The sequence below is a fragment of the Microchirus variegatus genome, assembly GCF_963457635.1.
Source record: "Microchirus variegatus genome assembly, chromosome: 1".
NCBI lineage: Eukaryota > Metazoa > Chordata > Actinopteri > Pleuronectiformes > Soleidae > Microchirus > Microchirus variegatus.
Window position 1 is genome coordinate 27,669,000 of NC_139802.1, and position 27,003 is coordinate 27,696,002.

Sequence of the window (27,003 nt, forward strand, 5' to 3'; positions counted from 1 at the left end):
TTCAGACTTTCCCCCATTCTCTGTTAAATAGACACACTCCTGCACCTTGTCATTTTCCTGGGGTCCATTTTGTACTTTAGCTCCAGGAATATCATTCTCTTTCAATGAAGGCTTTACAGGATCATTTTCCTCGACTACACCCTCCTTAGGGGGCCACGACGGCTTCACCAACTTCAATTCATCCTCTATAGTGAACGCTTTCTTTGGCTGATCTGTTTGTGGAGGCCACACTACAGAAATCTTACTTGTGGGCTTTTTGTTTTCCTCCACTGTTTTGCTTATATCATCATCCTGAGTGACTAATGGGTTGTGAATGGTGGAGTATCTGGAATCCATGACTTTCTTTTCAGGTGATGGTGATTTGACGTTTGTCTTTTGGTTGGAATTCTGCTGGTTCTTATCACCCCAGAGTTCTTTGTGTGGTTTCTGTCCAAATCCTTCGTCATAATTTCCTTTGGACTTGAACAGTTGTTTATAATGTGGTTTGCAGTACATCCGTCCATGGAGAGAGGCATAGTTGCCAAGGCTATTAGGAAAGAAACAAGAAGACAGTTAAAATAGAGTAAAATAAACAACAACACTGAGGGCTCTGTGAAATAGTCTCACCTCAGTTTGCCTCTGCAGTGTTCACAACGAAAGCAGCTTCTATGGAAGGTTTGTTTGTCTGCGATCAGTGACTCCATGGGGTAGACCCTCTTCCGACACAGCCTGCACAGTTCGGACTCTGGAATTCGAGTTTTCTGCAGAAGAAAGAGAAGGCAACAGTTCATTTTACAATAATTTTATGTTTTTCAAAAGGGAGTTTCCCCCAAAGCAACCAGGCAATTTTGGTGCAAATTAGTCCATAAAACAGATAAGAGAGATGAGGAATGTGTCTGTTTTACACTGAATTAGTTTCAGTTAATTGCTAATGTAAATCAGAGCAGTGGGTATCCATCCTATTTTAATGTGTGTCCTTTGAACAACAAACATTGTCTTGTTGTTTGTAATTATAAATGTGGACATAAGGAATTTTCCTTTCCTTTGCATATTTTTTAAATGAAAAATATTCTTATGAGTTTGAACTTTGAAGTAAATTAATAACAAACAACATTGTCATATGGAAGTCATATGACTAATTAGCTGTGGCAGGAAATCAGCACTGAGGGTTTTAGAGCTATGCTTTTTCAACATTTCCCAGCTAAAATCATTTTTTTGTGTCACTACAAAATAAAATGTGTTTTTTTTTCGCCACATGCAAATTAATGTAGATTAATGCAAATGACGATTACAGTTCAACATGCAGTAGGTTGCTGATATTAGCAAAGTTTATAATATAAATAAACAACGAATTTTAATAAACTTGTGCTCAAATGTACATTTCATTTTACCTATAACTGCTATTATAGCATGATGATCTTTATAGTAAATAGCTATACTACTACTACTGAATTAATGTTTAACTTGTCTTTCCAACAAATCTGTCAGAATGGCAACTACAACTATGCAAATTTAACAATAACAACGTCTAAAAAAGTTATTTATCTGAATTAACTTCATGTCAAACTCTAACCACCGAATCGAAATACATCAAAACTACTGTTTTCTTCTCACGGCAAGCAGCTCTGTGCTGTGTCGCAGTCAAAACAGCATCCATCACACAGCAAGAGGAATATTAATTCAATATGTTTGCATCGCTGCCAGCCTCACACATCAGTGGCATGAGTAAACAGGACAAACAGTGTAACCTGTGAATATTAAAAGGTGTCAAACCGCTGCTGCCTTAACTGTGAGCTGCTCCGAGCATTAGGGGAGAGAAATTGCAAACAAAACACATCAAAGGAAATCACAAGACATAAATAACAGAGCGATAGTGTTAATGCTTCTTTTCTTTCCACAAAATGCTTTTCAAACAGAGCGTGTTAAACACACCATCACGCATGTTTAGTATCCCTCATGCGGCACAGCTCAGTTTTACCCGACACGACAGTCTCCTGGTGGTGTGTTACGATCTGCGAGGTCCTTTGCTCCGAGACACTGAATCCCAGGTTCTGGAAAACTCCTTGGCCCTCAGCCCATGACTCCTGGAAGCTTCTGAGCAGTTCCTCGCTGGAGGCCTCAGGGAGCATGTCTACTGTTGGAACGCTGCCTCTCACCACGTCAGCATAGGATGGAGGGTTGCCACGGGTCACAGAGCTCCCAGAATGCATCTCACTCCTTACCTCACTCCTTATATTTCCAGTGTCGTCAATGCTGCAGAATTGCTCTGTGACTGATGTGGTTTCAGATTGATCCACTGGCCTGCAATAAACTGAGTCTGGTTCTCTTCGTTCTATTTGTTCTCTCAGCTCTCGTGCTGCCTGTGAGCTGTGCTCTCCTGTCTCAAAGACATCCTTTATCGCTCTGACATTAAATGTAGGCATTTCTTCCGTTTTTGGAGTATGTGGTTCAGCCTCTGCGTCCTCTGTATCGCTCCCAAGCCTTTCTGAAATGATAATAGGTTCCTTCCTGGAAAACAATTGTGGTTTTGGAGACTCAAATCTATTCACCAGTTTAGTTAGGTCAATTTTTGGAAGATCCTCCTTCATGAGATCTATAATCACTGCTTCGGTGCTCTCCTCAGCATCGGGTCCCAGACGTTCGGGGATGTCAATGGGATCCTTCCGAATGTAACTCTTAATCACCTCAGCTTTTTGAGCTTCTTCAAAGAAAGACTTCTTGTCCCTGACTGTCTTCATAGAGTCCACCATTTCTGCTATATCTGCCAACTCCTCATCTATGGGTGTTCCCCGGTCACTAAAAGGGGATGATTGCTCTCTTTCTGCTGCAAAATACTCTGGTAGTGCTGCAGGAGGTGGAGGGGTGATGCCGTGAGAGAGCTTTGAGGTCGTATCCCGGAGTTTTATCAGCTTTTCTGAGCGGCTCAGGGTTGGAGAGGGTGTGGCCCTGTTGAAGGTAGATGTGGGCGTGTATGACTTGCGAGGAGGAGGTGGAGGCGTCCCGACAGATTTGTATGGTGGAGGGGAAGGTGTCACTCTGAGCGGTGAGTCCACCCTCCTTGATTCTATACTAATGAAAGTGGGTGATGGCGTGCGGATGCTTGCTAAAGGAGAGGACACTCTGTAATCAGACTTCTCACTCAGGTCCTGATGTACTTTGCTCCCACGAAGTGACATTTTCTCTGTGACCACTTTCTGTTCAGTTTTAGACACACTAGCACCAGCCTTTGATAATTTTGCGGTCAATACATTCTTGTCTGGTTTTGGAAGCACAACCGGTGGTGCTGGGGGGTGCTCCTTTTCCTGCTTTTCAACAGATTTCAAGTTGTCCTCCAAAAATCGGAACTTTGTCTGGACAATATTCTTCACATACACCAGCATCTCCTTTAACTTTTTCTTACTTTGCTGTTTGGCAATTTCACTTAGGTTCTTTTTCTCATCCAAGCCTATCACCCATTCAGCGAGTTCGCTTATAATCATTGTGACAGTTTTGGTGTCTATTTTGCTTGGCGCACCCTGGAGCTCCTCTATTTGAATGAGCAGCTTCTGCATGACATTACATTTCTCTGAGTCTGTGATTTCTTTAGCACAAGCTTCTTCTGTATGGGCCATTTTCCCTACGCCTTTCACAGACCCAAATTTAGGCTCGCCTTTTGAATTTCCAACCTTTATCTGGATTGTATTCGTCTCTGCTGCTTGTTGCTTCATCTGCTGTGTTTGCATCTGAACAGTCTCTTGCTTCTGCAGGCTCTGCTGTGCCCTGTTTTCCATCACGACCACCTCCTCATGCCTTTGAATGTGCTCTGCCTTCATGCTCTGCTGACTGTGGGAGACAGATAATTGGCCTTGTCCTTGATGAGCTGCAGACGTTATCTTTGTCACCTTAGGCATTAACACAGTAACAGATGGTGACAGCGTCACTTCAGTCTCATTTTTGTGCACCTGCTTTGCCTTTTTCGCATGAACCTCCACCTCGGCTTCCTTCATGGGCGAGGTCACCTGACTTTTCTTTTCCTTTACTTTCATTTCTGTTTCCATCTCAACTCTAGCTGATGTGTGATGCTTGCTTTCCTGGGTCACCTTTGTCTCAGTTTTCTGTGATATGGAACATTTTTCTTGCTGTAAATGCATGTCACTTTTCATTGCATCCTTTTGTACCACAGTGTCACATTTCTCTTCTTTCTTATCTGTCGGTATTTTAAAGGTTTTCACCTTAAAACCTGGAGTTACTTTTGGAATTTTAGTAGGTAGAGAAGGGCTCTTTTTCCCCTCCTGTGTGACGGGTACATTAATATTCTTTACATCTTTAGCTTTCACTGTGACAGAAGCCTGGCTTTGAAGATTTTCCTGGACAGCACTTGTGACAGTGCTGAGCTCCTTTACTGAAGAAGTGACCACATTTGAATGTGACTCTACTTCAACCTTTGAGACCACACGATGAGACTGAGAAAGAGAAGCAGTCTGATGTTTGGATGCTGTTTGATTCTTTTTTACAGAATCAGCTGAGGCAAGTATGTTTTCGTTTGAAACTTGCTTTTTTTCTAAGGACACGTTTGAAGATCCTGGGCCTGATTTCTTATTTATCACAGAGATCAAGGGCTTGCTCATGGGAATCTGGGAAGGGGTTTTCTTTGCAGGTGTGAGTTGTGCCAATGCTTCTTTTTTTGAAATTGTCTTAACTTCCATCTTTTCTGTTGTCTCTTGCATAACCATTGTTTTCTCAGTACTCTGTGCTGATATAGGCTCAGCACTGGCAGTAGAGGAGGGTATATTATGTGGTGGAGAAGTGGGAGTTGTGACTTTACTCTTCTCAAGGTCCTCTTGATCCTTTTGTTGGCGATACCTTTCCTCCGCAAGCATGAGTGGGGTTTTAAATTTGCGGGCAAATGTTCGAGCCTTCGGAGATGGAGCAGGCTCAGGAGGTGGAGGCAGTTTGATGGGTGGGACAAACACTTTCTCTTTTTGCACTGGTTTTACAACTGGGATGTTTGTGATTTTTGTCGCCGACACTGCTGTTGATATAGACTGAATTTGTTTGCTTGTTTCAATCTGTTGGATTGTTTCCTTTTTCACTTCTTGTGATTTTGCTTCTTCTTTCTGGACTGCTGACACTGTTTTTTCTCGATCAGAAGGCAGCTGAGTTGGTGGTGGTGGAGGTGGTGGAGGTGGCGTTGGTTGCTTTTTCTGCCATTTGGGCTTAACTTTTATGGGTTGTTTCTCTGTTTCTGGTTGTGTGGGCACTTTGAATAAAGGCCTGCTGATGGGTTTGCCCATTTTTGCAGAGGGAGGCTGAGGCATAGCATAAAGCTCTTGCTGCGAGGGAGGTGGAGGGAGAATATCCTGTCCACCTACTGAAGGTGGAGGTGGAGGTGGAGGAGGAGGAGGGAGGAAAAGTTCAGACTCCGACTTTATGCTCTCCATGGGAGGTGGAGGTGGTGGCGGTGGGAGATCACTGTCCTGCATGGTAAAAGGTCGGGATGAGGGTAATGTTGGATTCTCCAACACTGGCGATGGTGGTGGAGGGAGGGAAAACTCTGACTCTGACCGTGGGGGTGGGGAAGAAGGAGGAGGTGGGAAATGAATTTCTGGTTTTCCTTTTTTGATCATCCCCTTTCCTCTCACTTCAAGGTCAGACTGATCATCCTTCTTCTTTTTAATGTTTGCTTTTTCTGCGAGAGCCTTATTCTCTGTTTGCTTTTGAGATGTTGACACTGATTCTGATACCTTTACATTTTGCTTATGCGTAACGCTTTTCTCCATCACTGTCGTCTGCACCTGCTTGATTGTTTTTGTTTCACACACTTTCTTTGACATTTTCGTCTGTGATGTGTTTTTCGTCTCCTTTATCATTTTCACATCAGCTGCTTGTGTCTCTGTTTGATCATTATCAGTCATTTGTTTAGTCTTTATCATAACAGGCTTAGAAGCGTGTATTTTCTGAGGGGGCACAGATTTTTGTTTCTGTTCTTTTATGTTCTTCTGCTGAGAGGCCCCTGTGGTATTGTCTGTTTTGGCTACAGTAACTGAGTGGCTCTCTTGGGTTATTACCTGTGTTTTTACTGATTTGCTTTCGTTGTGCCTCTGCGCGTGCTTCTGTGACTCACTGCTCTGAGAGAGGTTTTTCACAGCGGGGGCTGGATTGACTCCTGCACTATCACACTTTGCTTCATGTACACATTCATGCTCCCCTTGCTTTGCAGTTAATGGATTTTTCACAGGCACTTTTGTTTTCTTGTGGGAGTACATACGTTTAGGATTTGAATATTGTTTTCGTTGCATCAAACACTTTATTGCCCCTTGCACATCTCCTTTTACTACCTCCTCTTTTTCCACCTGCATTGTCTCCTGTCCTTCATAAAGAGACTTTATGGATGTTTTTACATCTCCCTCGATGCTTCCTCTGCGCTGCATTTTTGAAGACATTGACGGCTCAAGCAAAAGTTGGATAGTGCCTTTAACATCACCTTGTTCGCTTACTTGATGCTGGTAAACCTTTTTATCATTTGAGGCGTCATGCAAACTTTGCATGGCAGTGTAGATGTCTCCTTTAACAATCTCCTCTTTCTCCACTTCTTTTACAGCTTGCTGTGCTTCCTCCAGGGATTTCAGGGTCCCTTTGATGTCACCTGGCACTAAATCTTCAACTGTAACTGTTTTAGTGGTTGAAGATTTCTCAAGCGACTCGAGAGCACTTCTGATGTCTCCCCTGACAATTTCTGGCTTTTCCATTTCTTTGGCTTGATGCTGGGCCTCCTCCAGAGACCTTAGCGTTGTTGGTATGTCTCCCTTCAACACCTCCTCTTTCTCTATAACCACCTTCTGATTGATAGCTTGGGTCAGGGAATCTAAGGCTGCACCGAGGTCACCTTTAACGATATCCTTTTCCTCCAGGTTTTTGTAGGTAACAGTAGGCTCTGTCATGAAGACTTTAACAGAGCTGCATACGTCTCCAGGAACTATGTCATCCTTAGCTACAGTGCGACCAACCTGCTGCTGCTTCTTCCTCAGCAAGATTTTAGTCTCTTCAATGTCACCTCCTATGATATGCTCCTTTTCCACTTGTTCCTGGGATTCATTATACTCACTCTGGAGCTGTGTCAGGTAATCCATAGCTCCAGACTCAATGCATGTGGTGTAAAAACTGACATTACCCCTTTCTGTGTCCCCCACCTTTATCCTTTTAGAGTCTTCTCCACCTGAATTGGAGAGAAGACGATGAAGAGTTCTGCTGACATTTCCTTGAATAATATCCTCTTTCTCCATACTAGCCCTCTCATCTTTATTTAACAGGGAATAGATCGTCATCCTCACATCTCCTTTCTCATCCTCTTGAATCAGAATACCACGCTTGGAGGAGCCTTCATTCTTGAGCAGATTGTTTATGGCCTCTTGAATGTCACCACGGATAATTTCTTCTTTTTCTACATTGATTCCCCTTTCCTGGCTAAATAGCTGTTTCACTGTGGTGTTGATATTCCCCCGCTCCCCCTCATCAATAGTTATCGCTCTTTCAGTGGTCTCTCCGCAGTTCAGGAGGTTCATCATTATATTGCTTAGATCCCCTCTGATAATCTCTTCTTTTTGGATTTGTGGACAATCCTGATTCATGAGTTTATACTTTGCCATGCGGACATCACCGATCTCATCTGTCTCAATAAGGATGCCTTGGGAGTCCACCATTTTCTGACAATATAGCTCATGGAGTGTGTCTTTGATACTTTTACCTATTATTTCTGTTTTTTCAACACTGCTCTCATTGAATTCATGGAATGGAGTAGTCTCAAATAGCCATGTTGTTGTCTTCACGTCAGCCTGTGGGATTTCCTCCTTCGTCACTGTCAGCTCTGTGCCATCAGTCTCTTTGATACTATCAAGCGGCTGCTTCTCAAAGAGCCAAACAGACTGTTTGACATCCCCTTTCATTACTTCTTCCTTTGTCACTCTCTTCAAATCATCATATTCAACTCCTTCACCATGGATCTCATCCATTGTGCGTGTTTCAAACATCCATGTGGCAGATCTGACATCACCTTTTTGGATTTCACTCACACTAACAGTTCTGATGTACTTTTGCGACATTTCATCAGTCTCAAATCGCTCTTTGTTTGACTTCACATCACCACCTTGAATATCAGCAACTGTTTTTGACCGAACTTTTATTTCCTCTGTAATTTCATCCAGAGGCTGTGTTTCAAATCTCCATCTGGCAGAGTTAACGTTTCCTGTGTTGATACCTTCCTCTGTCACAGCTTTAATCACATAGACCTCCTCTGAATCTCTAATTGAATCCAGTGGCTTGGTTTCAAACAGCCACCGGGCACCCACTACATCCCCTCTCATGATTTCCTCCTTAGTAACTGTAGTTACTTCATGATAATGGCCTTCCTTGTCACGGATGGCATACAGTGGCTGAGATTCAAACATCATAGTGTAATTTTTTACATCACCCTTTTCTATTTCATCTCTGAAGATACTTGTGAGTTTTGAGATGTCAGTCTCACTTGATTTCTCTTTAATTTCATCCAGAGTGTATGTCTCAAAAATAAAGCGGCCTTTGTCAACGTCACCTCCCTGAACATCAGTAACAGTACGAGTCTCCCTAGCCTCTGTGACATCATCACGGATAGCATCCATTGGCTGGTTCTCAAACATCCAGGTGCAATTGACCACGTTTCCCCTCTGGATGTCCTCGGCCTGTTGCGTCTTCAGCCTCTGCATTGTTTCCTTGGAGGTGGAGCTCATGATGTCTGAGGAGCGATTCTCAAAGATGTATTTCATCCTAGAGACGTCACCTGAATGGACATCAATTTCTGTGACCCTCCTGAAAGAACTGCCGTCCTCGCCTGTGATGTTTTCAAGATTCTCTGTTTCAAAGAGGAAGCGAGCAAGTCGCACATCTTTTCCTTGGATGTCTTCTTGTTTTACAGTGCATGTTTTCAGAACGGTCTCGGACTCCGAGTGATCACGTATGTTGTCAAGTGTCTGGGTCTCAAAGAGCCAAGTGCACGTTTTGACGTCACCTTTCTGCACTTCCTTTACATCGGACTCATTTTGTTCCACTTTTTCATACAGAACATCCATGGGCTGAGTCTCAAAGAGCCACCTACAAGTCTTCACATCTCCCTTTTCTATCTCAATTTCCTCTTTAGTTTTATGTTCTTCATCCTCAAAATTACTGAAACATTTTATGGAATCAAGTGGTTGAGTTTCAAACAACCACTGAGCAGTTTTAACGTCTCCTGACTCAATCTCCTGCTTGGATATACCTTTAATGATCTGAAACTTATTGATGCTGTCATCAAATTGATCAATAGGATGTGTTTCAAACATCCATCTACAGCTGTGTACATCCCCCTTCACAATCTCTTCACGCCTCACAGTCCTCACCTCGTGGTAATGGCCAGAGCTGTCTTGCATTGCATACATAGGGGTAGACTCAAAAAGAACTTTGTTGGATTTGACAGAACCGCTTGTGACACCTTCAATTTGAATTCTCTGTGTACCTTCACATTTGCTTAAATCCATACTTTCAAATCTTTCTTTATAGTTTGTCACATCTCCTTTATCAAGCTCTTCAATGTTCACAGTCCTTGTAAACTCTTTCTTCTCCTCCCTTATATTCTCCAGTGGCTGGCTTTCGAAGACCCACTTCTGATGCCTTACATCACCCTTTTCTTCTTCTGATGCAACCATTTTCTTTAGTTTTCCCACTTCCAGCAGTTCTTTCAAGTGTTCCATGGGAACTGTTTCAAACAGATGTTTTGCTGATTGAACATCACCTCCTATAATCTCCTCAGAGGGTATAGGTTGATCATTAGCATTGTCCTTTAGAGTATCCATGGGTTGGGTTTCAAAAACCTGGCAGTGTTTTCTTACATCAGCTCCAATTATTTCTTCTCTTTGATTTCTGGAAGTCTCCCATTCCTCATCCTTAATGGTGTCGAGAGTCCTAGTCTCAAAAAGCCATCTACCTTTATTCACACTTCCTTGAATTTCCTCCATGGAAATACCACATATCAGCTTTACATTTGCAGGGTCTTTGTTGATCATATCCAGAGGCTGGGTTTCAAACATCCACCGTGATGTCTTCACATCACCCTTCTCAGTCTCCTCCTTGCGAATTGTGGTGATCTCCAGCATCTCTCCAGAATCCCCCCTGATGACGCACATGGGCTGTGTCTCAAACCGGCGAGTGGTTGTTTTCACATCCCCCTTAATCTCCTCTAACTCAGACTTGAGGTTCAGAAAGTGGCTTTCCTCGATGGTTTCTGTTTTGCCAAGAGAATCTAGATGCTGGGTCTCAAAGAGATACCTGGCAGTTTTGACATCCCCTCCTGTGATGTCTTTGGTGACAACAACATCTTCTGCCTCCTGCTCATCTTCTTGGTAGATCTTATTCAGGTAATCGAGTGGCTGAGTCTCAAAAAGCCATGTAGCAGTGCGAACATCTCCTCTCGCAAGATCAGTCAATTTTCCTGACTGCTCAGTGGAATCAGTTGTCTCTGTCCCTATAGCATCCATGTGCTTAGTTTCAAACATCCATGCTGTGTGTCTGACATCTTTGCCAGCAATAATTTCCTGCTGAGCAATATTACTCAACTCCTCCTCATCTGGGGTTTCATCTTTGATGGTATCTAGTGGCTTGTTTTCAAACATCCACCGCATGGACTGCACTTCTCCTTTAAGGATCTCTTCCCACTCCACTGACTCCCTGTCAGGACTCGAGCATCTACTTGAACTGGTTCCGTCGTTTTCAAAAATGTAGCATGCCTGCTGGACGTCACCCATCTCTTCACTTTGCAAATCCTTTAGTTCTGCTTCAGTAAGCTGACTCAAGTAGTCCGCTTCGAGATTCTTGCGCACCTCTGGATTAATATGTTTATAGAGGCGCTTCACTTCTGCCATGCTCTTGTGTTTGAAGTGCTGTTCTTTACCAGTGTACTTCTGTTGGTAGACTTGTTCATGAGGTTGGGAAGAGATAGCATACTCTGAAATGCTCTGTGATTCCTGCAGCAGGTTTGAGGGTGGAGGAGGAAAATGGTCGGTCACCTCATGAGCCACTGATGTAGTAGATACAACTGATGATGCAGTGGCAGTCTTTACAGTGGAAGAAGTTTCATAGCTTGTCACTTCTGAAGCTTTAGAGGACTGGTTTATTGGCGCCCACTGAAACTGGTTGAAGTCGACATCAACCTTTAGTTCACAAGTGTTTTTTTTTTTTTGAGGAAAGAAAGACATTGTGTTGAAGTTAAAAATGAATGTCATTTGTCATATGTGGGTCATAAAATGATCAGAGATGGAAGCCTTACAAAGTAATTCAGGAAATTAAGTATACATTTTTAATATGAAATAATTATTATAGATGTTTTGGTTATGCATTATGTAATCTGACTGGTTTTAAATATTCGTTGAAGATCACTTTAACTGCAGATATTAATGTGTGACTATGATTTAGACTACATTTTCCCTTTGACGCCATGAAAAAAACTTCCAGAATTTGGCTGTGTAATGACATGCAGTCTTTTATGCTTTCCAATTTATTTCCCATCAACTCATAGTGTGCACAATTTCCTTTTCATGATTTCATGATGGGGCCCCCATCATCATCCTGATACACCATCAAAAGCCAAAACTACCCTCTATTTAGACAAACAGACAGCATCATTACCTTGATTTCCTTGGCTGGTGCCGCTTCCTCAATAGTTTTTTCATACTGTTGCTTCAAAGCTTGAGTGGAAACCTTTGGTAGGTCCTCTCCTCCAACAAGCATAACTGAATTAGACACAAGAAGAAGGCTGCCTCATTAAGTCATTCACAGTGAGGAAGCTCAGGGGGATTAGGAAAAGAAATAAATCATTTCATTAAAATCCTGAGTAGTTTTCATTTTCTGAAACCATGCAGTGGTGATTGCCCAATTTCCACTTTCCAATATTTTACCTTTCTGACTCTGTCCTGATTAGATTTGCTGCAATGCAATGAATAGAAAATCATCTGTGCGCCAACTCATTTTCATAGCTCATCCCTTATTCACCAATAGAGGGAATTATCATTAATTTACAGGACCAAGGCAGTGCTCTGATAAAAAAAAAAAAAAAGTGCAAATTACAATTTTAAAAAAGCATAGGCAGAACAACCTGTTTCATTGTAATGATTCCCATAACTGCCAGCCATGTTGTTTTGCTGGACTCTTTGATCATGGATCACCTGTAGAAAAGATAGTGGCAAATTATTAGCAACACAGCACACTCTCATTTAAATCTGGATGATATTATGCAGTTTATTATGCATGTTAATATTTCTACCAAACCTGTATCCAGTCAGTTTCAAGATATTGATATTGCAAATTTACATTTGTTTCATTCCAAGTGGTATACATCTAACCACTGAGAACAAGTGTTGTTGATAATATCACAATTTAAACAAGTGAATGTGCACAGCTGTTTACAAACAAGAGTTCATTCCTCAAATCTCTCTGACCAACTGCCTAATGTCAGTCTTCAAATGGTGATAAGGTCATTTATTCTCCAAAACCTTCTCTTTTTCTCTTTTGGAGAATATGTCAATCACAATGATGTCCACTCATGTATTTTCCTACTAAACGGTGACATAATTTACAAAACTGATACAAACAGAAGAGCTGGAAATGTGAAGTGATGTTCAGTCAAGTGAGGTCGACTTTTTCACTCAAATAGAGTTTGTGTAAATTTGTGGCCAGTGGAGTCGTCACCAGGCGCAAACTACAACTTCCATATTTCAATGTGTAAGACTAAGTACATTTTTATTCACAGATTGCCTACTCTGAATAAGGTGGCACCTGAAGTGAGACTACTCTCTACATTTGCAACGTGTTGAGATGGAGATAGTTGAAAGATGGTGACAAATAGTTTGTGTAGCAACCTCTCACCTCTTGTTGACTGTGAAGTATGGTTGTGGTGGGGACGACTTCTCTGGCACTGCTTCTCACCGTCACCTCTGAGGAGCTTGACATTTCCTGTCCAACACAGATAAATGAGGATGTAGCGTCTCTGAAATGCTTCTCCCAAGGACAACACTCACAAAACCCTTATTCCTGAATATACACACAGCATAATCTCACACACACACACACATTGTGGGTTGATGGCCCTGTGTTTGTGAGCTGTAAAAATCAGCAGGAGAGCAAGTAATTTTTGCACTGTGATAAAAGATTAATAAAATCCCTCTGCAGCTGGTAACAAATGCTTTTCCATTACTGAGCTGCTTCCTGGGGAAGCACAGACTTTAAATTCCTCAACAGGAGGAGTTCAGTCTTGGTGAGAAACAGCAATATATTGCAAAAACTGCATCAATCCCAGTCCCACATTAAGCCTTTCCTCCAGTGAGAAACACACACTATGAAATTGATAGAAGAGAAATATAATAAGGGGATTTTGTATCTTGTACTGTTAACATGAATGTTAGTGATGGTGGGTCTGCAGTTCTGGAACCACTCAGTGTCAGTGTAATATATTTCAGATGAACACCCGTTTTTTTCAAAACTGAACACGGAAATGACACCTGTGAGGAGTGGAAAGTGGTTTCCCATTGCAGTGCAATCCATGTTAAATACATTATTCAGCAAGATTCGTGTGCACTCAATGAATTAGCTCTGCTTCCTGTCTGAATGAGCATGGAGGTGCAGCATTGACCCTGACTTCAGTGAGATCTGGATCCCAGACAACTGATGTGTTCTGGCATTAAACATTGCACCGCACGACGGTGGCACTTAGATGAGCAAAGTTTAACTTGCCCTCTTTGATTTGACCTACAAGAAATTCTCAGCGTTGCACCCATAGCCACGTTTTCCCGATAAAGAGCAAGAGTGGAATGTAAATTATGCAGCAACATTCACATGTTTCTCACTTCTCACAGAGCTGATGAATAGAAAAGCCATTGGAGAAAGTGAAATGTCCTTTTCATCTGTCGTGCTCGCTTTCTTTAACAATTCATTGTCTAAAGAAATGTCACATTCACTAGAGAAGCAACTTTTCAATGTCAGACTCTGAGAAACTCACTTTACAAAATGTGTGTTTTTTGTATTTTATTATCTATTATAGAAAATATGCTACATTAAAAGCTTGGCCTATACAGTTATACCCTACTGCTTACAATAACGAGAAGAGGAAACAGCTACCTAACAAAATTAACATTGTATGAATGCTTTGGCTGCAAATTATGTTTATCACCGATTAAGCCATTTCATTCTGTGAAGGATTCAATTAATTGTTTGGTTCATAAAATATTGAAAAAAAAATATTACAAAAAAATTACAAAATAGTTACATTACACAATAGTTAAATTGAATTGGTTACCAACTGATTAATTGTTGAAGCCAAACTTCCCATTAAATGACATATTTATTCTACTTTAAAGGCATGGTTTGCCGTTTGAAATTACTTTTCTGGCACAATTTGCAAATGAGCATCACTGACAAAATGTTGAACCATTTCACTTCCCCCCTTTTTATGAGATGGAAATTTCAGTTGAAATATCGTTCACGTAAAAAAATAATAATATGGTCTCAAAGAGAAACATTCAGCAAAACATAATTCAGTGGCCATTTAAGAAATGTATAGGGAAAAACAGAGTCGGTTTACATTCTCACCTGGACAGATTTCTGCTGGAAATGAAATTGGCTGACACTGGAATGTGAGGACGATGAGGCAAACTCCTGAGTCTCAAACTGTCTTTTCACGCTCGCCAGGCCGCCAGGTATCGAAGATGCCTCCGACTCGTCCATCATCTATCAGCAGAAAACAGGTAATGCACATTACTCTGCAGCACATATCACACATACAGTATATAGTAAAACGTGAAATGGGACGTCATTCAGAGGATTTGATTTGGTAAAGCAATCTCTGCTTTGTTGCCAACCTTGACCATTTATTGTTCTCTGACAGGAGACTGCGTGTAGGCTTGTGAATGTTGTGATTTGTCTCTATCATATTTGTCAATGTAACATTGTTATGCTGCTCTTATAGACAGGTTTCTTGTGTGAGAGTGACTTCACGCCACACTCCCACACACACTTCGAATATAAAGCTGCACATTCTCTCTGAGGGCATCGAATCCTGTAATGCAAATATTCAAGCACAAATACCAGGTAATTAAATCACATTTATTCATTAGGCTCTGAGACTACATTGTCCAAATGGAGCCCTTGAAAGATGAAAATAATTTGTTTATTCCAGGCAGAAATTTCATTGGCACTCAGTTTTAATTGAGTTACTTTTCCCTTATTTCTCAAGCACTGGTTTTCACAGGAAAAGAAACGACTTTCAGATAATTCACACTTTATAGCATAATATAGCAAGCTATGGAAGGACTTATTCTATTAAAGTGGAAAACATAAAAGCCCGGTTTCTTTGCAAAGCTGAAAATAGTCTAAATCTCATCTGTATGGAAAATGGAGTCCTCAGCTGGAAAACCTACACTGACTCCTTCATGCAGTTATCTCCTTCTTGTATTGTCTATTACCTTTCTACTTAAACATTTATAAGTAGGCTTCTGCATACAGTATTTCCTGGAAAACAGCTCCATATGCATATATCGGAATTTCAAAGCTTGCTACGCCTGGAACGCATGCACACGCACATGTTTTTATGCAAATGAGGAGAACAATGCAATTCACTGTTGCAGAGCGGATCAGGGCAGTGGCATTTAGAAGGAGGGAACCATGTTATTAACGTGCAGCTACATGGATATGACATGCAATCAACGTCTAACATTTCAAATAACTGCCACATATAATGTCCACTTGAGCCCCCCCCCCCCCCCCCCCCCCCACACACACACAGTAGATTCATTTGTACACAGTAAGTACACAGTCTCATGGCCTTTTCCAGCTGATTGTTTTTGAATTGTGTGAATAATTACAATCCCATTAGACACAAGCAATGAATTCAATCCCGCAAAATCACACACTGCTAATTTGGTTTTGTCGCTAACATTTAGAGATGAACCGTAAGGAGTGCCAGACTATAATGAAGAACGAGGTTTGCATCCCGAGTCCTGCATTAGTGGCAGAAGCACTTTGAATAGTTTTTTAAAAAAAATGGTGGGGAAAATCTGCTTATTTGCTTTCTTGACACACTAAAGAAAAAAGGTGAATTGCTTAATGATGATTTTGAGGCTACAGTCAAGTTTACTGCTATTACTTTGAATGTATAAGCTTTGGAATGTATACATCTATATAGATGTATACATATAGATTTATATAGACATACACATCTATATAGTTCTTGTGGACATACAGTAAGGATCATAAGAACAACACTTCAGGAGGCATCAGCTCCTGATAAGGTGGACCATTCATGTGCATGACCTCCATAAAACCACACAGATAAAATGAGGCGTAGTGGTTCGTTAATTAAGCATCTTTTCCACTGGTCAAAAGCCACTAACACACTGTACTAACATCTAGCTTTTGTCTGCAGAGAGAAAAGCTGCGGTCAGTTCATTCATGGCGTTGTGCAGAGAAAAACAACAACATTCCTTTTGCTTGCAGTGGAAAAGAAGTCAAGTGTACTGGAGGTTCATCTGCGTTTAAAGAAACTGTGTTTACCAGCTGATTGGGTTTGTTTTACCGGACAGAGCTGGGCTGACTGCCTGTCTTCATGCTGACCTGACTGTCAAAAGCTGCTTTCTTTGCAGAGATCTGCTAAAATTCAGACATTTTCCTGAACTTCTCTCCCCTGTGCTTCATAGGAGAACACAAATGCCCACTAAAGTATTATTTTATGGAATTTCTCCTGTCAGCTCCCATATGTCTGGGCAAATTATTCAATAAGAATTCATGTATCTCCATACATATTTATGAAATGTAACTGTCCTCAGCTGCTGTAATATAAGTATGTGGGACAAACCATCTTTGAGATATTACACGAGATGAGGGAAATGTTTGACATGTGTTTTATATTTCACGTTCAACTATCACGACACAGATTTGACTGGTTTGTGATGATGTTTTTTTTGTCCATAGCATCAGCTCCATGGTCACAAGTGTCGATACTGTCAGAATGATCCAATGTGAGAAGGAAAAGTTCAGGATGATTAACAGTGAGTGAGTGGACGAGTGTCCTGCCCCATGCTTGACCCCTCTCCTGGATGTTCCGCACATTCTCCACTTGCCTGACTCAGATAAATCCCCTGCTTTTTTTTACATCACCATCCTCTCGACAAGAATATAGTTATCTATATTAACATTTAAGCGAGGGGAAGAATTGGCTTTGTGATTAAATAGCAATAAAATAAAAAGTTCCCATCTTGTCAACACAACTTAAGCTGAGGCAAAGAAACAATGAATGGATTCACTGGAGAAAACGCATGATGATTCTGGGCAGCATCATGTCATCTTTGCTAGTTCTTGTTGCAAATTAGTAGCATATATAAATAATTTGTCAGGCTCGGTCATTTGTAAAAAGTGAGGAAAGCTGCGTGACAGACTGGACAGACTGAGTGACACTATGTCACTTGTGTGGACGTGCAGACGACAGCTGCAAAATGTAATGAGGAAAAAAAAACAAGACTCCCATGCAGATGAGCAAACAGCTCCATAGATAGATAGATAGATAGATAGATAGACACTGCGCTGTTATTAAACAATCAATAAAATGACGTGAATGGGGTTCCATTGAATTTTTTTTAACGATAATTGCATGCAGAGCAACAAGCCACTCGAGGCAGCGCTTGATTGTGATGTTAGCACAGTGAGGAAAGCGCTCAGTTTTATGTTAACAACAGCTCTCGTGTGTTCTGAAATGGCTGTAAAGCTCCGACTCAAGGGGCTTGTTGCCATGCAGACCTGGGATCAACTATCTATGTTATGTTGCATTGTGGAGCACGACATTCACTTTTTACTCATTAAAAATGCGTTTTTAATTTCACTTTTAGATTATGTAATGACGTTGTTATCCCACACTGTACACTGTTTATTATTTTAGTAACTTTGAAGCACAGCTTTTACTGCCTTATTACATAGGCCATGCTGTGTAAAAAGGCACCAGAAGGTGGCAGGTCACCACCTGTAAACAAGCCACAGTGTGACCTCATGAACAACATGCTCCACATTGATTATTTAAATAATAATAAAAATGAAAATAAATTCACAATATAGGTTCACCAGCAAAAAGACAGAGGCTTTGTTTTTTTGGGGGTCAGCAGGTACACGTCTTGAAAACAGCAGCTGACTGCTCACCTGTGTCGATTAACTCGATAGAATAACATGTCACATACTTTTCCTACAAACTTGATTTTTAGAAATGGCAGCCCTATAGTTTACAAGGAGACAGCAGAATAGCAGGTCATACAGCTGAATTGTGTTTGGTTCATAAAGTGCGTGCAGGCTCTTCACAGCTGCAGCGGCTGTTGTGTTGTTGGTAATGACTAATGATTCAGGGATATTTTAGACACGGACGCCTGCTTTTGTGCTGCCTGTGTGGGTTCATCTGACTCTAATGTGAAATACACAGTTTCAAGAGACATTACTTTACACATAACTGACAAAGTGATTGATGGTTTTGTGCATTACCTTTGGACTACCTCTCTGTAAGGCATTGTTTCTCTACCCTGACTTATATTATTTAAATAATATAATGTGAATTAATGTATCATTTTACATTCAAATCACATAGATAATGGCTTACTTGAATTAAATCGCAATGCATATGTATCTTTTGTGCTACAATTTGCTTTTAGTGATTATTTTAGCACCAGTGCTGTAATGAATACATGGATTTCTGACTACCAATATAACAATGTAAACAAAATACTTAATTATAACTTCAAAACTACTTTAAAATGACCCCTGTGGTACATAATTTGAAATGACATTATTAGATTGTTACTAATGACACTAATGATGAAGTGTGCGGATGGTTCAGTTGTTTTATACCTATCACAGGAATTAAAGATAAATGCGAGGTGTCGGGAGATGATAAATAGGAGGATAAATATGAAAAATATGTCATGTCATCTGGTGTGGACTAATTTTTCCTGTTTCTGATTAAAATAAGGGATGTATTTATTTTTAAAATCAGATGTTATAGATATGTGGATCGCCCTCATCAGAGAACCTGTTTGTCACCAGTGGAAACCAAATGTAAAACAGAACGTAATAAAAAACTGTTTACACTGCTTGGTGAAATAAGTCAAAGATCTGTTTGTTAGTATCTGACATGTTGTGTTTACCACTCAATACGACAGAACGGATGCTTTTGTCAGATTGGAGAGATGAAAACAGTTTGTTCAATATGCTATAAAACGGGTTCGATTTTGTTTTCAAGTGTCCCTTTTGTGAAAACGGCACAGGACTGTGATTATATGGATGATGTACAAAGTCTGTATGGGCGATTGTAAAAACATGATGGTTCAAAATGGCAACATCCATAGAATTGACTCAGCACCAGGATATAGCATTAGAAAAGGAAAAACAACAATTTGTACAATCAGGTGTACACTTATGAAACATTAAGTATGATTATGATTATGATCTGCTATATGGCCACCTTGTTTCCCTTCCATCTCTGCTTACATCCCATTGAAGTTATCGTCTTACCGCAGCAGAGCTGCTCGTTTCTTTCTTGGACACGGCAGCCTGATACATCGCCAGCCGTTCTTTCACCGACACCGACTCAACCTCCTGGTCCTCTGTGCTCAGTGCCCTCTCCTTGGGATGTCCTGACCTGGATCTTTCCGGACTGCCTGGAGCTACAAACACAACCACAGAGGAGTTTTGTTTAAGACACGAATGCCCTTTATTGTTACACTTACACACACACACACACACACACACACACACACACTTTGGGTGAATTCCAATTCCTTGCTTAACCCTCAATCTTAACTCTTAATCTAAAAAATGCGCTCCCTCTAGTGCAAGTGCTGTCCCGATTCTCAGAAAAATTAAGTTGAGGGGCAAGTTTAAGGGCTGTATCGCCCTCAATATTGAGTTTTTCCGAGACCACCCTTGGGAGCAAGGGCTACCCAGAATGCATTGCGTGTTTTCATATAACAAAGATGGTGCCGAAAGCAGTGGAACGAGTACGATACAAATTAAGTATTTTCTTTGTTAATAGAGATATACAAATGATGAAAACCATTTTATTATCTTAGTTTAGACCCATTTTATGGATTACTGATGTCATTGTTGCGTAACATTTATTTTTATTTTATTTTGCTTTTAGCTGAATATGTCCGTGGTTGTGGTATTTGTACGAGTATCATCTTATAACTGACAACCTAATAACTTGACTGACAATCCTGACGTAAATGTGTTCTTCTTCTTCTTTTTTGGAGTTGACAGACTGGACGCAGCTTTCGCGTTATTCTGTCTCCTACAGTCTGAAGACGTATCTGCATTTAAGGGGTGTCCCATTTCTAAGTGACAAAATAACCCTCAACACTTGGTTTTGAGGGTTAAGATTAAGTAAAGATTAAGGGTTGAGCTTGAGGGTTAAGATAGGAATTGGAATTGGCCCCAAATCCAGCCCCTTAGTTTCATCTTCATCATATCAGCAAGAGATATGCTGATATGCTCCATCTTCTTCTACTTTTCTGGCACATAAAAAAAAGACTCTTTTTTGTAATCAGACTTAAGAGATGAGTATGTGTGTGAGAGTTTTCTTTCATTATACATGAAGAAGTTGATGAGACCCTTTCCAGCAGAACCAATGAAATTGATTTTAATATAGTAGCTTCAGAGAGAGGCACACATTTATTAAATTATGACATAATTACAGTGTAGTTACTCTGATTACATGGGAAAAATGAAAGGTAAAGAATTGAAAGAAAATCAGAGCATGTATTCTCGAGACCAGTGCTTTATAAAGTGTGGGCTGTGGCCTACTGGTGGGCTTTGGAGGTACTGCAGGTGGCTCTCAGTCATTGATATTATTTATATAAAAAAAGATCCCTTTAACATAACAAGCTATATATTCTGTGTTCTAGAAAGATAATAATTGAAGATTAAAATAAGTCAAAGTCATTTTATGAGGTCATCATTTGTGTTGTATAAAATAGTTGAATTTCAAGGTTATGTGTTTAATGTTGTGATGCATTCTTGCTAATGTACAATTGTGACCTGTGCGCCGCACGTTTTGCTGAAATTTTCACAGCTTGTTATATTGTATATTGAAGCATTCAAGTCGGGTCATTTTCTTTCGTTAATTCGCACGTCTTTAAGTCAAGAAAAAAAAGCAGTAACCATGGTAACAACTGCCTTCAGGGCAGGATAACTCAAACAGAGCGCAGCTTACATTGATTGACGTTGATCGGGCTCTGGTTGGGTTCACACACAAAACTGGAATGTTTCCCGGGTTCTGGTCATTTTCAAACAAGCAAATGCAAACCGAGCTGCAAGCACATGAAGGTGGCGTCTTTTAAGGCCTAAAAGTTGTATGGTTCTTTTGCCATTAAAAGCGTAAGGATTTTATCTTTTAAGTGAGAATCATAGAGACAAAGTCTCAAATGAAAGCATAATACTCATCAGTCACAAAGGACTACTTTATGATCCTTCACACTGCACGGCACATCCCTGCGGATAACCAATTTAAAACAGCCATTGATTTTACATTTGACTTTTCTGCGCTACAAAGCATCATTAGGCAACAGAGAGGCCTTTGTTAAAACTAAGCATACACCCACACTGGACCTTTTAGCACTTGCCATGTTCTCTCTCTCCAGGCAACAACACTGTGGGATGAAAGACAACCATAAATAGAAATGGTTCTCTCTCATTATGTGCTCACACTGTAACCCTTTGACATTTTGAAATTCTAATCCTAGATTTGTTTTCTGCAATAGGTGCTCACATATTGTTCTGTTGGTATAATTTTGACTCAGAGAAGAGAGGCCAGATACATTCTACCTCAGGTGCTTATTTGAGAAATCTTACAGCAGCTGCTCCTTCAGTCAGTGCATATAGTGTAGATCTGATGAAGGTCCCCTTGGTGCTGTTGTAGTATGGAGATTAGTGTCAGATTCAGCGCTTACTGCATTAGTACATACCATACATTCTTGGTTGGCTGTGCAAGCGAACAGAGAATGCTTCTGTCCGCCCTCTTATAGTGATGTTTATAGTAAACTGTATATCCTGACCCTGGCTTGATACAGCCCACCCTTTGATTCTATGTCAACAAAATGAAGAAATCAAACACCTACAGATTTTCTGTGAAAGGCTATATGTCATGTTTTAGGTGGTTTTTTTCTTCTTTTTTTAAATTAAGTTTTGAATTTGAATGGCATTCTAGATGGAATTCAGTGAATGAGTACTGAAATAAATGTATGTCATATTATGATATTTCTCAGAGGTAGACAGTAACATAATTCAATTATCAAATATCAATTCAGAACATTTATAAAGGGGGGTGGTGGGCATCTGGCATCTCTGCCAAATCAAATCTGTGGATCATCCGCTGTGGAGACCCCGAGAGAGGAAAATCTGAAGCAAGAGATGAAATGTTTCTTTATTTTTAAAGGTTACATTGCAAAAATAAATAGGGAGCTTAAAAAAAGGAAAGGAAATTAAGCATGCTTTATCTAAAATATAATTTATTTTATTTTTTATTTGAAATGTATTGGATTCAGTGGTATGAGTGGATCTGCAAAAATATTTCATGTTGAGTTCAAGTTTAACACTTTAATTCAAACCTCAGGCTGCTTGATTTGCAAAACAGGAGGGGGCAAACTGCTCCTGGAAGTTTCCTCCTCCATCTGCATCCTGATTTCCAGTTTGGGTTTACTCCCTACTTATCTGGGGACTTACACCTTTTAAAAAAGTATTGGAAACTCTTTGCTGCTGTTTGTTAAATGTTCTTAAATTCTGTACAGGAAAAGTTTCACTTTTTTGCTCAAGCTGCTCAGAATCAGATGCAAAAAAAACTGAATCTGAGAGCGAGTCTCACTGGATGCTGTCGAATTGATTCAGAACATGGATTGATTTTGAACTGCCCTGTTTTTGGCCATTGCATGCTGATCATTTATTTGAATATTTTATGAATTTTGGACCGACATTGAATTAATGTTTTATTCATGTTTTATATATATATATATATATATATATATATATATATATATATATATATATATATATATATATATATATATATATATATATATTTTGCGCTAATGTTTAATTGCAATTTCAGTTGAAATTCAGAACCATGTATTTCCTGAGGAGTTCTACTGTGCCACACTCTTTTACCATAAAAGAAGATGGACGTAGTGCTGTCGTTTGACCAGCGTCAGTTTAAAGTGTGAATTTCACAGATGTCACCTTTAAGCAGGTGACAATACCAGCTGTCAATCACACTGGCGTCCGACTGTCATTCATAATTTTGTCTGTAAATTGGAACATAATTTATGAATTTCACATCATGTTCTACTGAATAAGACACTAGTGTTTGAGACCTTTAACACTAAAATGTTTACTGATTCTATAAATCATGTGAGAGGTAGTTTTTTTGTTCTGTTTTTTTTGTTACAACCTATAGAGGACAACAACAGCAATTTCTGTAACAGTCTACGGGTTTAACAAAGCTTTATTACAGATGCCATGTGACAAAACCAGGTTCATCTCATCCTACCATTTTTAGCTTTCTGCTATGTGAGGCATGTTAGTGCAACCAATAACCCACGAGGCAGAGAGACAGCAAAACAGAGAGAGATAGGCTGACCGAGACAGCAGCATCTGAAAATAAATAGGGTTTTGTAAAGTAGCCACCACATCCTATAAATATGGGTCAGGAATCCTATACCTGAGGCTGCGATGTGACCCAATACCAGCCTGATGACAGAAACACAAGGATAATGCCCTCATTTATCACCAGAGATCAATGTTCAGGTCATGATCTGGAGCTGTCACAGAGAGGGAGACAGACAGGGGGGGTTTTGACGCCTGAGAGCTGTGAGAGAAGTGCTTTGGATATCTGTGGCAAATTGTTGCAAAGGGATGCAAATGTGCCATAGCACAGAGATGAGGTAACCGGCTCCAGGGGGGGCTGGGGGTACTGACTGGAAGAAAAAAAATAAAACCATCAGCCTTTTTATAAACGAGCTCTGTGTGCAGCGTCATGTTCCCCTGATACATGAGAGACGTGTGGAGAGGAAGTGTGTATGAGCTACACACTTAATGACAGTAATGTTAAATAATGTTTTCATTTTATAATGCTACTTATCGTGATTATTTTTAGTTTTCAAAAGTTTAACTTAAAATTTGTGGCAAATATTCATTAAACTTCTTCTGTCTTTTTGAAGTTACATAAAGGAATGGAAGGGGTGGGGGAGCCAAAGGTAAAGCCAGTATTTTTCAAGTAATCCACAGAGAGCTGTGAAACAATTAATAAAACTAAAAATAAATATGACATTTTTGAACAAATTACTGTCATATTTTAATTTAACATGATGTAAGGCAACTGGGAAGATTCCAAACAATTGTTAAAATCATGTTCTTGAAATTAAAGAAACCTGTAAGTGTACACTCGCTTGGCAGGGTATATCAAACTTAAACTCAAAGTTTAAACTCAAGCAAGTCTGCGGCTAACTACAGACGATGACTCTGGCCTGGAGTCAACTACAGACATATCACATTTAAACAGCAAGTTATCATAAGTTAACCCATCTGTGTTGAAAGAGTATGCTTCTTCAAGCTGTTTTAACTAAACCACCACCTTGAAATGTGTGGTTAGGTGCACTCATTAGTACTGGTGCCAACAGATTATCAGTCACTCCAATGAGGACCGGATCTCTGTTTACAGTGCAGTATTGATGGGGAAAAAAGTAACTTGAGTCATTTCCAATCCTGAACTGTTCAAAGTCACATTAAGCCCTTTACACTGGATACTATTTTTTTCCTCTCAGAGTATTAGCTTCTTATCTCTTTAATTCCCCAGCAGAGGCACAAGTGTTGGCACCAGGTGGGGGTGTAATGGAGGGGGGGGAAGCTGGGAAAAGCCAACAGGGGAGGTTATGCTGCTGCTGCCGCTATGCACGACTCACTGGCTATATTGAGCCTAGACATGGACCATTGACCTCACTGTCACTGCCTCCTCGCTGCTGCCTGTGCTACAGCATTGAGAGGTGAGGCACCGCAGCGCCTTCTCGTTAGAAGTGGGGAGGTGAACAGTGGCATAGGGTGTAGAGACAAGTGAGGAGCATGTATCCAAGAAAGAGAAAGATAATTTAAGGGTATAAGGGAGCTGCAGTAAGGCTTTCTAGCACAGAGCTAAATCAAAGCCAGTAGATCTGAGTCAAGCAGACGCCGACTCCTAATCCCAGAGGTGTCACCCCCATTCTCTGCCCACAAGACTTTAAGCAACCCAATTTTCTGTTCAGTACCTTCTGACCAAAGACGTTGATGGCCTAGGTTTGAAAGGAGAGCCAAAACAAGCTACACTAATTGAAATGTCAGCCACAGAGGGTGATTTCTACCTTACAGATGGAAGCAAAACAGGCACAATAATTGAGCTGTCAAATCTATCACAATAACTTCTGCACATGGTGAGCAGATTGCCCCGGAGTTCTTCTGTAAGCCTGGCTAAGTACTTTGTCTCCAATTTGCTATGCTTTCTATGTATTCCACATTACACTGCTGCTGGTTCTGACTCACAGAAGAAAAAAGGTCAAGCCCATACATGACAATGCACAAATGCACCTGGTGGAATCACAGACATATACTGCACTATCAGGTCTCGTTTCTATGGCGCTTCTTCTCAATGCAGCTCCTCCCCTTCATCTTATCTCTGATTTGACATCAAAGACATCTCATGTCAGCAGCCTGGCACATCAAACAGACTTATTATGAGGTAAAATGTCATCCACCACATACAATCTGTCTCCTTCCATCTCTGCTTAAGCCTTTCAAAGAGCTGTGCCTGAGTGGGGCTCATGTTGATACAAGAGTCAGCCTTGAAATGCTGATAAAAAAAAAGCTCATATACGTTTCTTACCTTGTGTTACTGTGTAGGTTGTTCTTCACACTAAAAAAATAAAATAAAATAATTCAAATAGATTCCAACAGAGCAAAAAAGAACCGTGGAACCCCAGGGAAAAATGGGACTGATTGACGAGCGTCAACCCAACACAGCAAGCAAATCCTGGGCAGAGACGGACAGTGTGGCTTGGAGACCAGCTCCAGCAGTGCACTCTACAGCTCAGTGAGGCCCAGGGATCCAGTGACAGCTGATTTTATTTTAGAAGTCCCCCTTCGTAAAAAATAGGATGGACATCGGGGAGCGGGTAGGTATATGCGGATTTGCTTTTTTTAGCAACATGTATCAAGGTAGCCAGGATGCCTTTAAACCTATGTCACCAGTGGTCTTATGGACTAAGACGTCTGACACTGTGAGCTGGAAAACAGCCAGTACATCCGTCACTCATGCAGCAGAAGAGACGTGTGGCATTTAGAATTATTGCTTGTGTAAGAATTTGTAAATATCTTGACGTGACATTGTATGGACGACACAGACACACATACATACAATAATATGTCATGCCCAGATTGTTGTTGTGCAACATTTTGGAACACATACAATACTTATTTGCTTTCTTGTCCGCAGTTGGATGAGAAGAGCATTATTACCGTCATGCCTGTGCACTGAATATGTTGATATTGCACCGTCTGGATGACGCACGTTAAAAGAGATTCTGATTCAGATGTAGCTGGCATTGTAAAAACATGTTCAAATTTAAGCACACAATCACCTCAGAAGCTCACAAATGAAAACATATGTCGTCGATTTAAATCCTAACAAACATTTAAAAATTAATAGTGGTGTTTTTTTTGCAATTAGCATGGTGCATCTGATTGTTGCCAAGTGCAGGCAGTCCCAGCTGCTGTTTGCAGAGGCCCTTTTCCCCAGGACAAGTTACACGCTTCCCACTTGTCTTGCACAGGAGTAGTAGTAGTAGTAAAAATAAAATTGATGTTGTTTGTGTTACTGATTGTGTCCTGAGTCTCTCTAGTGTGTATATTTACATCCATTATTTAGTAGTGTTGTCACTTTGTAATTAT

The 27,003-nt window shown here is 40.5% G+C and overlaps 1 protein-coding gene across 1 annotated transcript; it reads right to left on the reverse strand.

Moving 5' to 3' along the window:
* Nucleotides 1-386: 386 nt before the first annotated feature.
* Nucleotides 387-26,141, reverse strand: xirp2a (xin actin binding repeat containing 2a). Its single transcript, XM_083887367.1, has 9 exons — nucleotides 25,940-26,141; nucleotides 19,552-19,703; nucleotides 14,602-14,739; nucleotides 12,883-12,969; nucleotides 12,113-12,182; nucleotides 11,647-11,750; nucleotides 1,958-11,171; nucleotides 607-740; nucleotides 387-526 (listed from the first exon to the last, which is right to left on the reverse strand). Exons 2-8 carry the CDS (start codon nucleotides 19,597-19,599, stop codon nucleotides 646-648), a joined length of 9,756 nt encoding a protein of 3,251 aa, XP_083743493.1. The 5' UTR covers nucleotides 19,600-19,703; nucleotides 25,940-26,141; the 3' UTR covers nucleotides 387-526; nucleotides 607-645.
* Between the last annotated feature and the right edge of the window lie 862 nt (nucleotides 26,142-27,003).